The sequence below is a fragment of the Thamnophis sirtalis genome, unplaced genomic scaffold (genome assembly GCF_051295495.1).
Source record: "Thamnophis sirtalis isolate CommonGarterSnake01/CBP01778 unplaced genomic scaffold, rThaSir2_p1.2 scaffold_5, whole genome shotgun sequence".
Classification (NCBI taxonomy): domain Eukaryota; kingdom Metazoa; phylum Chordata; class Lepidosauria; order Squamata; family Natricidae; genus Thamnophis; species Thamnophis sirtalis.
The window spans coordinates 68,211,581-68,223,090 of NW_028261385.1; the positions used below are offsets into that span (position 1 = coordinate 68,211,581).

Consider the following 11,510-nt stretch of genomic DNA (forward strand, 5'->3'; position numbering starts at 1 on the left):
TTAAAACTTCAGCCAGCTTCTTTTGAATAGTCTGCAAAATGTTTTTATATGGGTCATTTTCAGAAGCAATTGAGTTTACACTCAATTTTGATAAGTCTTCCAAAAGCTTGATTTTTTTTTCTTTATTAGAGAAGAAATATTGCTATCAGAAAATATAATTGTAATGCCAAATTTTGATCACGTTGTTTTAGAAGACTGTCATCAATATATAATGCATGCTTTTCTGTATAAGGGATATGCATATAAACATGTTTCCAGTAGATTGTCCCTCTCTATTAAATGGATATTACAAATACTTCCTGTACATTATCTAGCTATCTGTAGAATAATTGGATATTTGATCTTTGAAGCCATCATCATTGTCTTCTTACATACTTTGCTCACCAAAGCAACTGAATGTATACAAGGAGTTGAATTTAAAAACAGAAATAAAGTAATATCAAGATGTACATATGGCAGATGACATCAGGGAACAACAGTAATGGGGAAATAGTAATCAAGAATTGGAGTTACAGATCACTTTATCTCAGATCCAGCTGGAGAAGTCAAATCTTTAGGGCTCTTCGGAAATCCAGCAGGTTTAGACATATAGGCTTCAGAGGATATAGGGATATAAGGCAGCGGCAGATATAAAGAAGCATTACAACTCTCTGCAATCTTCAAGTAGAAGTAAGATTTCCACAACAGCATCCTAATTCGGAATACATTTTCAAACCTTTTGTTGTTGTTGCTATATTAGCTTTCATGTGAAATATCACTTTTAGTCTCTTGAATCATGTGAAATGCTTTCTGACGGCCTGAACTAAAATGTGTGACTTTGATTTTGAAGTTTCCTTTCAGATTTAGAACGTATTGCTGTGCTGTCATATGTGCCAAATGAGCAAGATGTCCTCAGAGTGAGAATACCAACAACTGGAATAATTGAATATCCTTTTGTGCTACAAAAGGTTCCATTTCGGTAAGTCTATCCTGAAGGCCTTCTCTTAGTCATCATGATTACCATATGCTCAAAATTGCACCAATTGTTTTCAGTAAATGGATAATTAAAGAAAATGCATAAAACTAGAAAAATCCTCTCCAGTCCTGTTTTACCTTTGCTATTATGCTACATGCATTTCCATCTGTAAAGAGAGATTTTAGAATAATAGAATCAAGACTTTAAAAATATCATTTAGAAGATCAAGACCAAATTAAAATGTCCATGAGGAAAGGCTAATTTGCCTTTGCGTGATCATATTCAGTGAAAAGAAGCATCTGTAATTGGTTCCATTGTTCAACTGTGCTTATTGTAATTGATAAGTCTATTAGCTGATAACCCGGCGTTGTCCGTGTATTTATTTATAAATAGGAAATGTCCGGACCAAATGTAATTTGTAATGTTGGATTTTCCCCCTTACCAGAGGGAGCCCCCTTGTAGAATACTGTGAAGCCATTACAATGGCAACTCCACTGCACTGTACAGTAGAAGCCATTTTATGGCAGTACAGCATTTTAAGCCACAACAGGCTGTATCTTAACAGAACACACCCCTCCGAGAGTTGTTAGGGGTATCTTAGTATTTTTTTCCAGAGAGTAAGTCATCTGTGTACCAAATTTGGTTGAAATTGCTCGAGGCGTTCCAGAGTTATATTGGAACACACACACACAGAGTCACATATATATATGATTTCGTAATCTAAATGTAAAGATTTCCCTTTCAGTTGTATCCGACTCTAAGGAATGGTACTCATCTCAGTTTCTTGGCTGAGGGAGCCAGCATTGTCCAAAGATAATTTCCGTGGTCATGTGACCAGTATGGCTATATGCCAAAGGTGCACAGAAAGCTACTCCCTTCCCAGCGAAGTGATATCTTTTAATCCACTTGCATTTGCATGCTTTCAAACTGCTAGGTGTGCAGGAGCTGGAGCAAGGAAGGGGAGCTCACCTCATTGTGCAGAGCTTGGATTTCGAACCTGGCCTGCCAGCTCTCCAGTGACAAGCTCAGTGTCTTTAATTGCAGAGCCATTGCGCATCAGATTTCCTAATCTATAAACTACTAAAACTGTAGTTGTCGTGACCTTTAACTGAGTGAAACGGTGCATCATAGGGCAACCATTTTTGAATAAGGTACCTCAGCTGGACTGACAGAATGTGTTCAAGATCGAAGACCCATGACTCTTGAGAAATGAAATTTAGGGAAGTTATGCCTGATTTAGTGCTATTGGCTGCTGCTGCACTTCTGGTTTGCTGCAATCACACGAACTTCCTTTTCAACAGTCCATGATAGTTTCCCAGCCAGTCTTCCAATCCCTTGCTTGCGCTCTCCCCGCTCCCCCCCACCACAGCATGGGCAGCAATAGGAATTGTTTTCCTGAGTTTTGCTGAGAGCTGCTCCTGCCTGGTTTCAGTGTCTTCCACATTTGGACTCATTTTATTCAATGCATTAGAAAAACAACTCTTGCACTATGCATCTTCACTACTTGTCTTTTACTCGTAGTGCACAGCCACTAGGAATGTGTGTTGTGGAAGAGTTTTAGAGATGGGATGAAGTTACACATTATTTGATCAAACAATAGAATTGGTACCCATAAAGCTCAGATAACTTGAAATAACTTTTCCATCATCATTTTAGTGGAACATAATTTACCTGTTAATTTTTCCAAACCTAAAATGTAAAAATCAATTGTATGAAATAAATCGTTCTAGCAAAGTGCAGCCTCAAAGTTGGTGCTTGGCGAAGTGCTTTACAGGATGATTAGTGAGTTATGCTCCTTTTTACAGAATAGTAGATGTTGGTGGACAAAGATCAGAAAGAAGGAAATGGATTCACTGCTTTGAAAATGTGACCTCAATTATATTTTTAGTTGCACTGAGTGAATATGACCAAGTCCTGGCAGAATCCCATAATGAGGTAGGAAAAAGAAAAGTAATTGCTGTCATAAATAGTTGTTCAATACTCATGTGTGCATCTTAACAGAAGTTACCATGGAAGGCTGACGTTTGTGCTAGTTATCTAGTTGGGGGGGAAAGGAACTTGAGCCATAACTGCCCAACTATGCCCTTAACACGAAACCTATACCAATATAATTGGCTTGGACTTCTGACAGAGGTATATTCATGTTCAACTAAACTAATAGAACATCCATGGTTGAAAATAAACTAATATATGATTAATAATAAATAAATGGCAATAAATAGCTTCACTTAATGATCACAATGGAGCGTGGAATTTTGGTTGAAAGCCACTGTGATTGTTAGGTGGGTCACCACATCGCCTGATTTGATTTTATGACTGTTTTTACAATAGTCCGTAAAATGACTCACCACACAGTTCTTAACCGAATTACATAGTCACTAAGTAAATCCATTTTTGAGAATGGGCATTTTTTGCCTGGAAACTGGCAAAAACATTGCAAATTATGATCACATGACTGTGGGGTGCTGCAGCTGGTGGTAAATGCAAGCTAGTTGCCAAGCACCCAAAATGCAATCGTGTGACCATGGTGTGTCTGTGCACATGTAGCAATCGTAACTTGTATGTAATCCCATCCTTGGGGAGGAACAGAGTCTGTTATAACTTTGAATAATCTTTAAGTGACAGGTCATTAAATGAGGACTACCTCTAATCAGCCACAAAAATCAAACCTAGTGGCATCTCAATCAACAGATGTTCTCTGGAAGAGCATAATTTTTAGCATCTTCAAAGAACAATCAAGGGGACATATCTGAGCTCTGTAGAGAGGCTGTTCCAAAGAAGGACCAGTTCCTCAAGAGCAATGCTTTTGAATTGAGTCAGATAGGTCAAGTCTGGTTGGAGGATACAGTCCTGAATATACCCAAGCGTCAAAGGCATACATAGGTCAAAACAGGAATTTTGAATTATACCTAAAAGCTGTTTGGAAACCGATTATGTATAATGTTATTCTGGCCACTTGTGCTGGCTAACACATGGGACACTCCATCCACACTACCAGAGGCTCCTAAGTGTCTTCAGAGACAATCACATGTACAAAGTGATAAAGGCCCGAGTTACTGAAACACAGCCTGCTCCAGGTAGGGCCGCAATTGGTGCACGAGCATGAGCTGGTCAAAGGTCTTCTGCCTACACCTTCCATTTGCCAACTGACATTGGCTTTGAGCATCTCCTAACTCCTCCTTCAGTCTCTCTATTCCTCCCTACTAATGAGTTTTCTGATCTCACAATCTACATCACCCAAAGCATTCCTCTATGAGCCAGCCTCCAGGAACTTTGTATAGGTAGACTTTGAGTTATAAGGGCAATTGGGACCAGAATTTCCATCATTAAGCAATAGAATCATAAAGCACAATGTCATGTGATTGCATTGCTTAATGATAGCAATCCCTGTAGTGCCCATGGCCATTGTTAAGAGAAGATTGTAGGTTGTTACACAGCTTCTAACAACCAAAGTCAGAGGGAAGTTAGCAGAAATGTGCAAATCTCCAGTAGATTGCAAGCAGGCCAGCAGACAGGTAAATGACTGTTACTGGGTGGGAGAGAGTGCGTAAGGGTATGCAAATGCGCTGGAAGGCACATGGGTGGCTTGGGAGGTGAGTGCAAAAAAGAGTGGGGTGGCTGCTGTTGGGTGGGAGAGTCAGAGTGAGCTGCTGGGAAGATATGGCACAAATGCAGCAAGGCTTGGGAAAGTGTGCAAGGGGGAACAACTGGTACAGACTTGGGATGGCTGCTGACAGGTAGGGGAAAGTGCACTCGTAGCTAGGGATGCATGAAGTGAGCTCAGTGAGGCTGGAGGTGGTGTCTAAAGCATTGGGAGAGTGTCCGAACATAGCAAGACTCAGAGGATGCATGAAGGTCCAGGGGTGGTTTACGGGTGGCCAACAAGGCATGTCATACGTGCAGAGGATGGGACATATTGCGCAGGTGGAGGGAAGCTATTCTGAGCAATTTACAATCTTCCCTGCCAGTCTCCCCATTGACTTTGCTTGTGAGAAACTGGCAGGGAAAGTTGCAAATCAGGATCACGTGACCTTGGGATGCTGCAACCATCATAAGTGTGAGCTGATTGCCAAGGGCCTAGGTCGCAGTTACATAACTATGGTGGCCTTGGGATGACAGGAAAATTGGGAAAGGTCATAACCACCATCCACAGCGTAATGGTGACTTTGAACAGATGCTTATCGAATGGTCGTTAACCAAGGACTACCTGCATCACAATCCTACAGTCCATTGAAATCCTCCAGCAGAGATAACTGTAACAATAACTGTAAAACACTCATCATAAACATTTATAAGTAAGTTGTCTGCTATCATGCAGCACTCAATTTTGTAGCAGGGCTCATCTTAGTAATTCTTGTCTGATTGCAGTTTTACGTATGGATTCATATGGAGTCCATGCTCTTAGTCATACACAAACATCACCATTCCTGGAACAGAATTCTTCTTTTCTTGCCAACTGTACCATCTGGAGGTGGTCCAGTAGTTTTCTGGAAATGTGCCAGCATTAAGCATTTCCTCTTCTGGGAGATATACTTCTCCAACACTGTTGCACCATCCCAAAAAGAAATAGATCGTTGCGTTCCCGAGGTGGTGGGGAGGAAGTTCCAGTGTTCCCAGGAACATTCTGTCCACAGGCCAGTGAAGTTTTCCCATCTCCACATGTCTTTTTTAAGATGTGTAATAGAGTTTATGGCATTATCTGGATAGCTAATATAGTTGCCCATATTAATTACATTTTGTGTATATGTCAGGATGAAAAAAAATGTACTTTCATTTTGAAAATTAAATAAAGGTACTTTAATTTTTGAAGATAACCTATTTAAAAACACTTCTTTGTTCTTTTATACTTTTCTTGTAGAATCGTTTGGAAGAAAGCATGGCCTTATTCAAAACAGTAATTACCTATCCTTGGTTTCAGAAGTCTTCAATCATCTTGTTCTTAAACAAAAAAGATATTTTAGAAGAGAAAATTATGCATTCTCATTTAATTAACTATTTTCCACAATTCCAAGGTAAATAATTATTCTAAGTAGGGCTTATCTCTGTTATGCAGGGGTACAATTTCTTCTATTTGCTTATACAATTGGCACTCTTTTGGTAAGATCTGTCAGCCATCACTGTTGTTTCCTATACTATCAAAATTTGTTATTTTATTACAATTTATATTATAGAGCCGTGGTGGCGCAGAGGTTAGAATGCAGTAAGTACTGCAGGCTACTTCTGAAGGCTGCCTGCAATTTGGTAGTTCAAATCTCACCAGGCTCAAGGGTGACTCAGCCTTCCATCCTTCTGAGGTCGGTAAAATGAGGACCCAGATTGTTGGGGGCAATATGCCGACTCTGTAAACTGCTTAAGAGGGCTGTAAAGCACTGTGAAACAGTAAATGCTATTGCTATGCTATTACTTGGAATACTTAGTTTGTATTATTATAATTGAAGTTAGACATTATCAGATTCTAATCCTAACAGATGGATACTGATGCTAGAATAAAAAGTCATCATCTGTTCAATCCAGCATGTTTGAAAACAGTGGACTGGATTGCACTAATAAACATTCAAGGCAAAAGGAGAAGGGAATGGCAGAAGGTAATTAGATCAAGGATACCCAACCCCCAGGCCATGGCCCACCACTGTGCTGTAAGCCATTCAGAACCGGGCCATGAAAGCGGCAGGAGAGTGTGTGCATATATACCCACTAACGTGAGCAGTGGGCAACCATGCACGTATTTGCTGGCCTCTCACAAGGAACCATCTCCTCTCCCCTGTGAAGAGTCAGACACAATTTAGGTATTGAACAACTAATAAATATAAAAACATATTTGAAGATCTCAATCTGGGTTTCTTAAGTTATTGGTTTTGATTTTGAACAGGACCAAAAAAAGATGTCAAAGCTGCTGGAGACTTCATTCTGCAGTTATATAAGGATCAGAATTCAGACAAAGACATCTATGCCCACTTTACGTGTGCCACGGACACCGAGAACATTCGATTTGTGTTTGCAGCTGTTAAAGAGACCATCCTTAAGTCGAATCTAGAGGAATTCAACCTGGCATGAATAAAAGGGAATTGGCTACATACACTGCAATTTTATTTATTACTTACGAAAGATTCTGTGTAATAGATTTTTAAACAATTGTTTGTGTCCTTGCTGAACATGGAAGGGAACTTCAAATAAGTTTAGAAGTGTTTAAGGAATAGATTTTGAATATTCTGCTTTTAATTTTTTGGAGGGGATTTGTGAGCATTTTGGTCATAATCACAGAGATCCTTTTGCCTTTCATAATTTATAATAGATGTGCATTTAAACCTAGCGAGGCCACAATAATGAGTTTGAGACTAATTGTTCTCTTATTATTCAGCAGAAAGAGGGGTACTTAGTTTTGAGCAATTATTTATTAAATCTGTTTTTAATGGTGCCTTTCTCCTTGTAGTGAACAATCAGCCTTAACAGGTGGCAGCAGTTGGTTGCTGTTTTTTTAGGCTCAAAAAAACAAAAACAAAGTAGCCTCAAGCTTAATTATTACTTGGGTGTGAATTATATAATCCTCTCAATATAGATTAAAAAAAAGTTGGAACTGGTGTGATGAAGGGACTAATAGAGTCTTCTTCACATGCTGTTCCTATGAAATTTGCATGAGGTTACCATGAACTGAGCGTCATCAGAGTATTTATTTTACTTGCAATTAAACGATGGATACTAAAGAGGCTGTTTGCATATCTTCTCATTTAATGACAGGCAGCTACAACTGACAGGTGCTTTTATGAAAAACCTTGATGCTTTAATATTATTTGAATTAATATCAATAGGTTAACAAGCCAAAAGCAGTTGTTTGAGGGACCCTCTATTCCCAATTACATTTATCTGTTAGGAGGGATGCATTATGGGGCCAATCTGCTAAGAAGTTACACCTGAGGGGAACCAAAATATCAGTCTTTTCTGCTGTGGTTCCTGCCCTCTGGAGCCCAAGTCAGGCTGGCCTTTTCCTATTCCAGCTTTCTGAAAACCCTGTAATAAAATATGGTTTTTCCAACAATCTTGAGGAACCCATAGGGAGTCTGCGAAATGGCCTCACTCTACTTAGAATATTGATATTCCCACAATCTTTGTTTCTATTTGTGTTTAATTTTTTAAATGATTGTTATATTTGTTTTTAATCATTTGTTGACTGTATGGTGCTCAGTGACATGAGTAGCTATACAAATTTGCTAAATAAACAGTGGCTTTCTATGATCAACTAATCCTTGTTTAGAACTTGAATAATGCTTTGATTTTCCATTCGATCCCTTTTAAGAAAAATGTTTTACCTATTCAAAATCTTTTATAGCTCACTTACTCTACAGCAGCCTACAGTTGGATCAATAAAAGCAATCCTTATTTTTAAGCTTCACAATCTCAGTCACTCAATACAAAGAGAATGAGGCAGGGAAGAGAGATCAAATATTTGGGCAGCAATCAGAGGCGGTTCAAGGAAAGGCAGGTGAGCTGCTTCAATTGGTATGGCATCTAAAGTGCCGATCGAGCGTGGCTGTAACTTTTATTTTTATTTATTTATTTATTAAATTTCTAGGCCGCCCAATCCCGGAGGACTCTGGGTGGCTTACAAAGAAAGAAAAAAAGAAAAGCAAAAAAAAAAAAAAAAGAATAATTTAAAAATTCCCAACACGCATACATTTCTAATTGGGGCTGGACCTTTACAATAAGGTCAACAGCCCCAGGCCTGCCGGAACAGCCAGGTTTTAACATCTTTTCCGAAGGCCATGTGAGTGGATAAGGTCCGGACCTCTGGGGGTAGCTGGTTCCACAGGGTCGGAGCAGCCACAGAGAAGGCTCTCCTCCGGGGGCCCGCCAGCCGACACTGTCCAGCTGACGGCATCCAAAGGAGGCCCACCCTGTGGGATCTTATCGGCCGTTGGGAGGCAGTAGGCGGTCTCGCAGATACGCTGGTCCTGAGTCTTGTAGGGCTTTAAAGGTGATAACCAACACCTTTAATTGCATCCGGAGACCAATTGGCAGCCAGTGCAGCTCGCGGATGACTAGGTGACAATTGTGGCTGGGAGACCATGTAATGTTGCAAGTTTGGCATTCTTTTAAAGCAAACTCTGTCCTCAAATTACTGTTTGTTTGGTAAAGGTGTAAGGTATGTCAGAAAATCAGCAATGCCCAAATCTCTGGGAATCCATGGTTCTTCTCAATGCATAAATACCATATTTTTCGCTCCATAAGACGCACTTTTCCCCCTCCCAAAAGTGGGTGGAAATGTCTGTGCGTCTTATGGAGTAAATATGGAGGACAGGCAGCAGTGGCGAATGGCGGCAGTGATCACAGCCACCTGGAACAGCTGATCAGCAGTATTCCAGGAAGCAGATCCAATTGCTCATCAGCTGCTTGGAGGCGAAGGCTCCAGCATTCCGGGTGGAGGCAGCAGACACGGAGGAGGCAGGCTGTTTGCTGCAAAGATGTTAGCCAGATGAATATCAGATAGACGCTGGGAGGCAGAGGAACGTTCTTTTTTTCTTGCTTTCCTCCTCTAAACCTATGTGCATCTTATAGTCTAGAGTGTCTTATGGAGCGAAAAATATGGTATGTTATTGTGCTAGTTGAGGAAGAGAATGGTTGAAATTAAGAGACATTTGCTTATGAGATGGTGGTAGTAAGGTAGAGCTTTATTGTGAAAGGCTTTTATGCAAGTTATTTGAATAATAGCAGTGGCATTTGATAAAAACCCTCTGATATAATTGCTTGCATCTCCCTGTTAATTTTTTTTTAAAGCAAAAAATGATTGGATGGTGTATTAAAAAGATTGACCCATCAACTGTATTATGTAATTTAGTTTACACATTTTTCCCTCAGTATTTTTGTTTAATCTAGTAAAGAAACCTTCCCAGTACCTATAAATATATCTGTGTACAGAAGACCATGAAATTTGCGCCATGATGATGTTTATAAAGAGCTGACAATTCATACATTTTTTAAAAATTAACTAAATTTAATTTAATTTAGTTTTGACAAACTCCACAAAAGCTACTTACAACTAGGTTTCAAAGTTTCAGTGTTGCCCCACAATCATTGACTGTATTTTTGGTACTAAGCAAATGGCCACACTTATGGCAGTTTGCAGCATCCTGCAGTTATGTGACCACGATTCATGATTATTTGCTGGAAACCAGCATTTACTTCTAGTTTCCAGCAAAAAACAATCCACAGTAAAAAATGGATTTGCTTAATGACTGTGGTGTTTGGTTAATGACCATGGTGTTTACTTAACGATCCTGGTGTTTGCTTAATGACTGTCATGAAAAAGATTTTTTAAAAAACGGGTCTTACTTTAGAACTCTCATAATTTACAACTGTAATTGCCAGGCTTAATTATGTTCATAATTCAATGACTACCTATAAATGAATTTCTCTATTTAAACATAGATTTGGTCTTGAACAAGTATTCTTGGTTTTTTTCTCCTCTCAATCCAAGCTGTTTCTCCTCCTTTCATGGTCCTTCAGCAACATCCTTGAGTTACTGAATGAAATGCAGCCTAAATATCTAACAAAACATTTTACACATGTGCCTATTTAAAATAAACAAAGCAGCTATGATGAGAAAATAAAAACTACATCCAAATAAGGTCAATTGAAACAGTTTTGAAAAGCTAAATATGTATTTATTGTATATCTTTAAAGATGCTATACAGTTGGCCTTACTGTACAATTAATGCAGTGATTGAATATGCTCAAGTGTGTGATGTAAAGTCAGAGACCCTAGATGAGTATCACAAACTTGAGCCACACAATACAAATTATACTTTGGCATTTCTGATAATTTAATTTATAGGAGTTATATAAAGAAATAAAAGCGTGGAACAATGCAATGGGGAGCAGTACTTCCCTCAGGCAGTTACATAAAGCGTATCAGAATATATTATAAGTACATAACACATATTGTCACATTGGGCATGCCATTTACTTCATTCAGCTTTTACAACAAAGCTACAGTTTGATTAGTTTAAGCACCACTAGCGAAGACTAGTTTTCCTCCACCACAATCTTTCAAACAATCTGAAAAGAATATTCTGGCAGCAGACATTTACTGCATGCATCAAACTACTCAAATCTGTATTATGCAATATATTTTATGTACATTTGCATTCCATTTCTCTTTTCATGAAGTAGCCTCTGTCATAAAGGTGGGATAGGCAGAATTTATTTGCATAGTCTTAAATTAACATTGTGCAATATTTTCCCCATCCTGATCTGATAGTGTGTGTGTGTGTGTGTGTGTGTGTGTATTTTGATATATGTTTTAACATTACTTTATTAAATATTCTGAAATGAGCCATGGTTTCCCTGTACACACACACATCCCAAAATCACATACAAACCCATGGGGACATTCTTAGATAAAATCAGGGATGTATTACCACTTTGGATCCAAAGCTGAAACAGTACTTCAGAGTGGGAACAAAAACACATGGATGCATTTTCCTGGAATTTTCAGCAAGTCCAAAAGAAGACACAGTTTCTTTAAGGCAGTGTTTCTTAACCTTGGGAACTTGAAGATGTC

At 39.0% G+C, this 11,510-nt stretch overlaps 1 protein-coding gene across 2 annotated transcripts in view; it reads left to right on the top strand.

Moving 5' to 3' along the window:
* LOC106547971 (guanine nucleotide-binding protein subunit alpha-14) overlaps positions 1-8,193 on the top strand; it is a 50,404-nt gene extending 42,211 nt beyond the window's left edge. For both annotated transcript variants that reach the window (XM_087715968.1, XM_087715966.1), the window contains exons 4-7: positions 830-958; positions 2,761-2,890; positions 5,814-5,967; positions 6,825-8,193. In XM_087715968.1, the coding sequence (XP_087572094.1) occupies positions 830-958; positions 2,761-2,890; positions 5,814-5,967; positions 6,825-7,009 (598 nt within the window). In that variant the 3' untranslated portion in view covers positions 7,010-8,193. The remainder of the gene's footprint in view (positions 1-829; positions 959-2,760; positions 2,891-5,813; positions 5,968-6,824) is intronic.
* Positions 8,194-11,510: the final 3,317 nt, after the last annotated feature.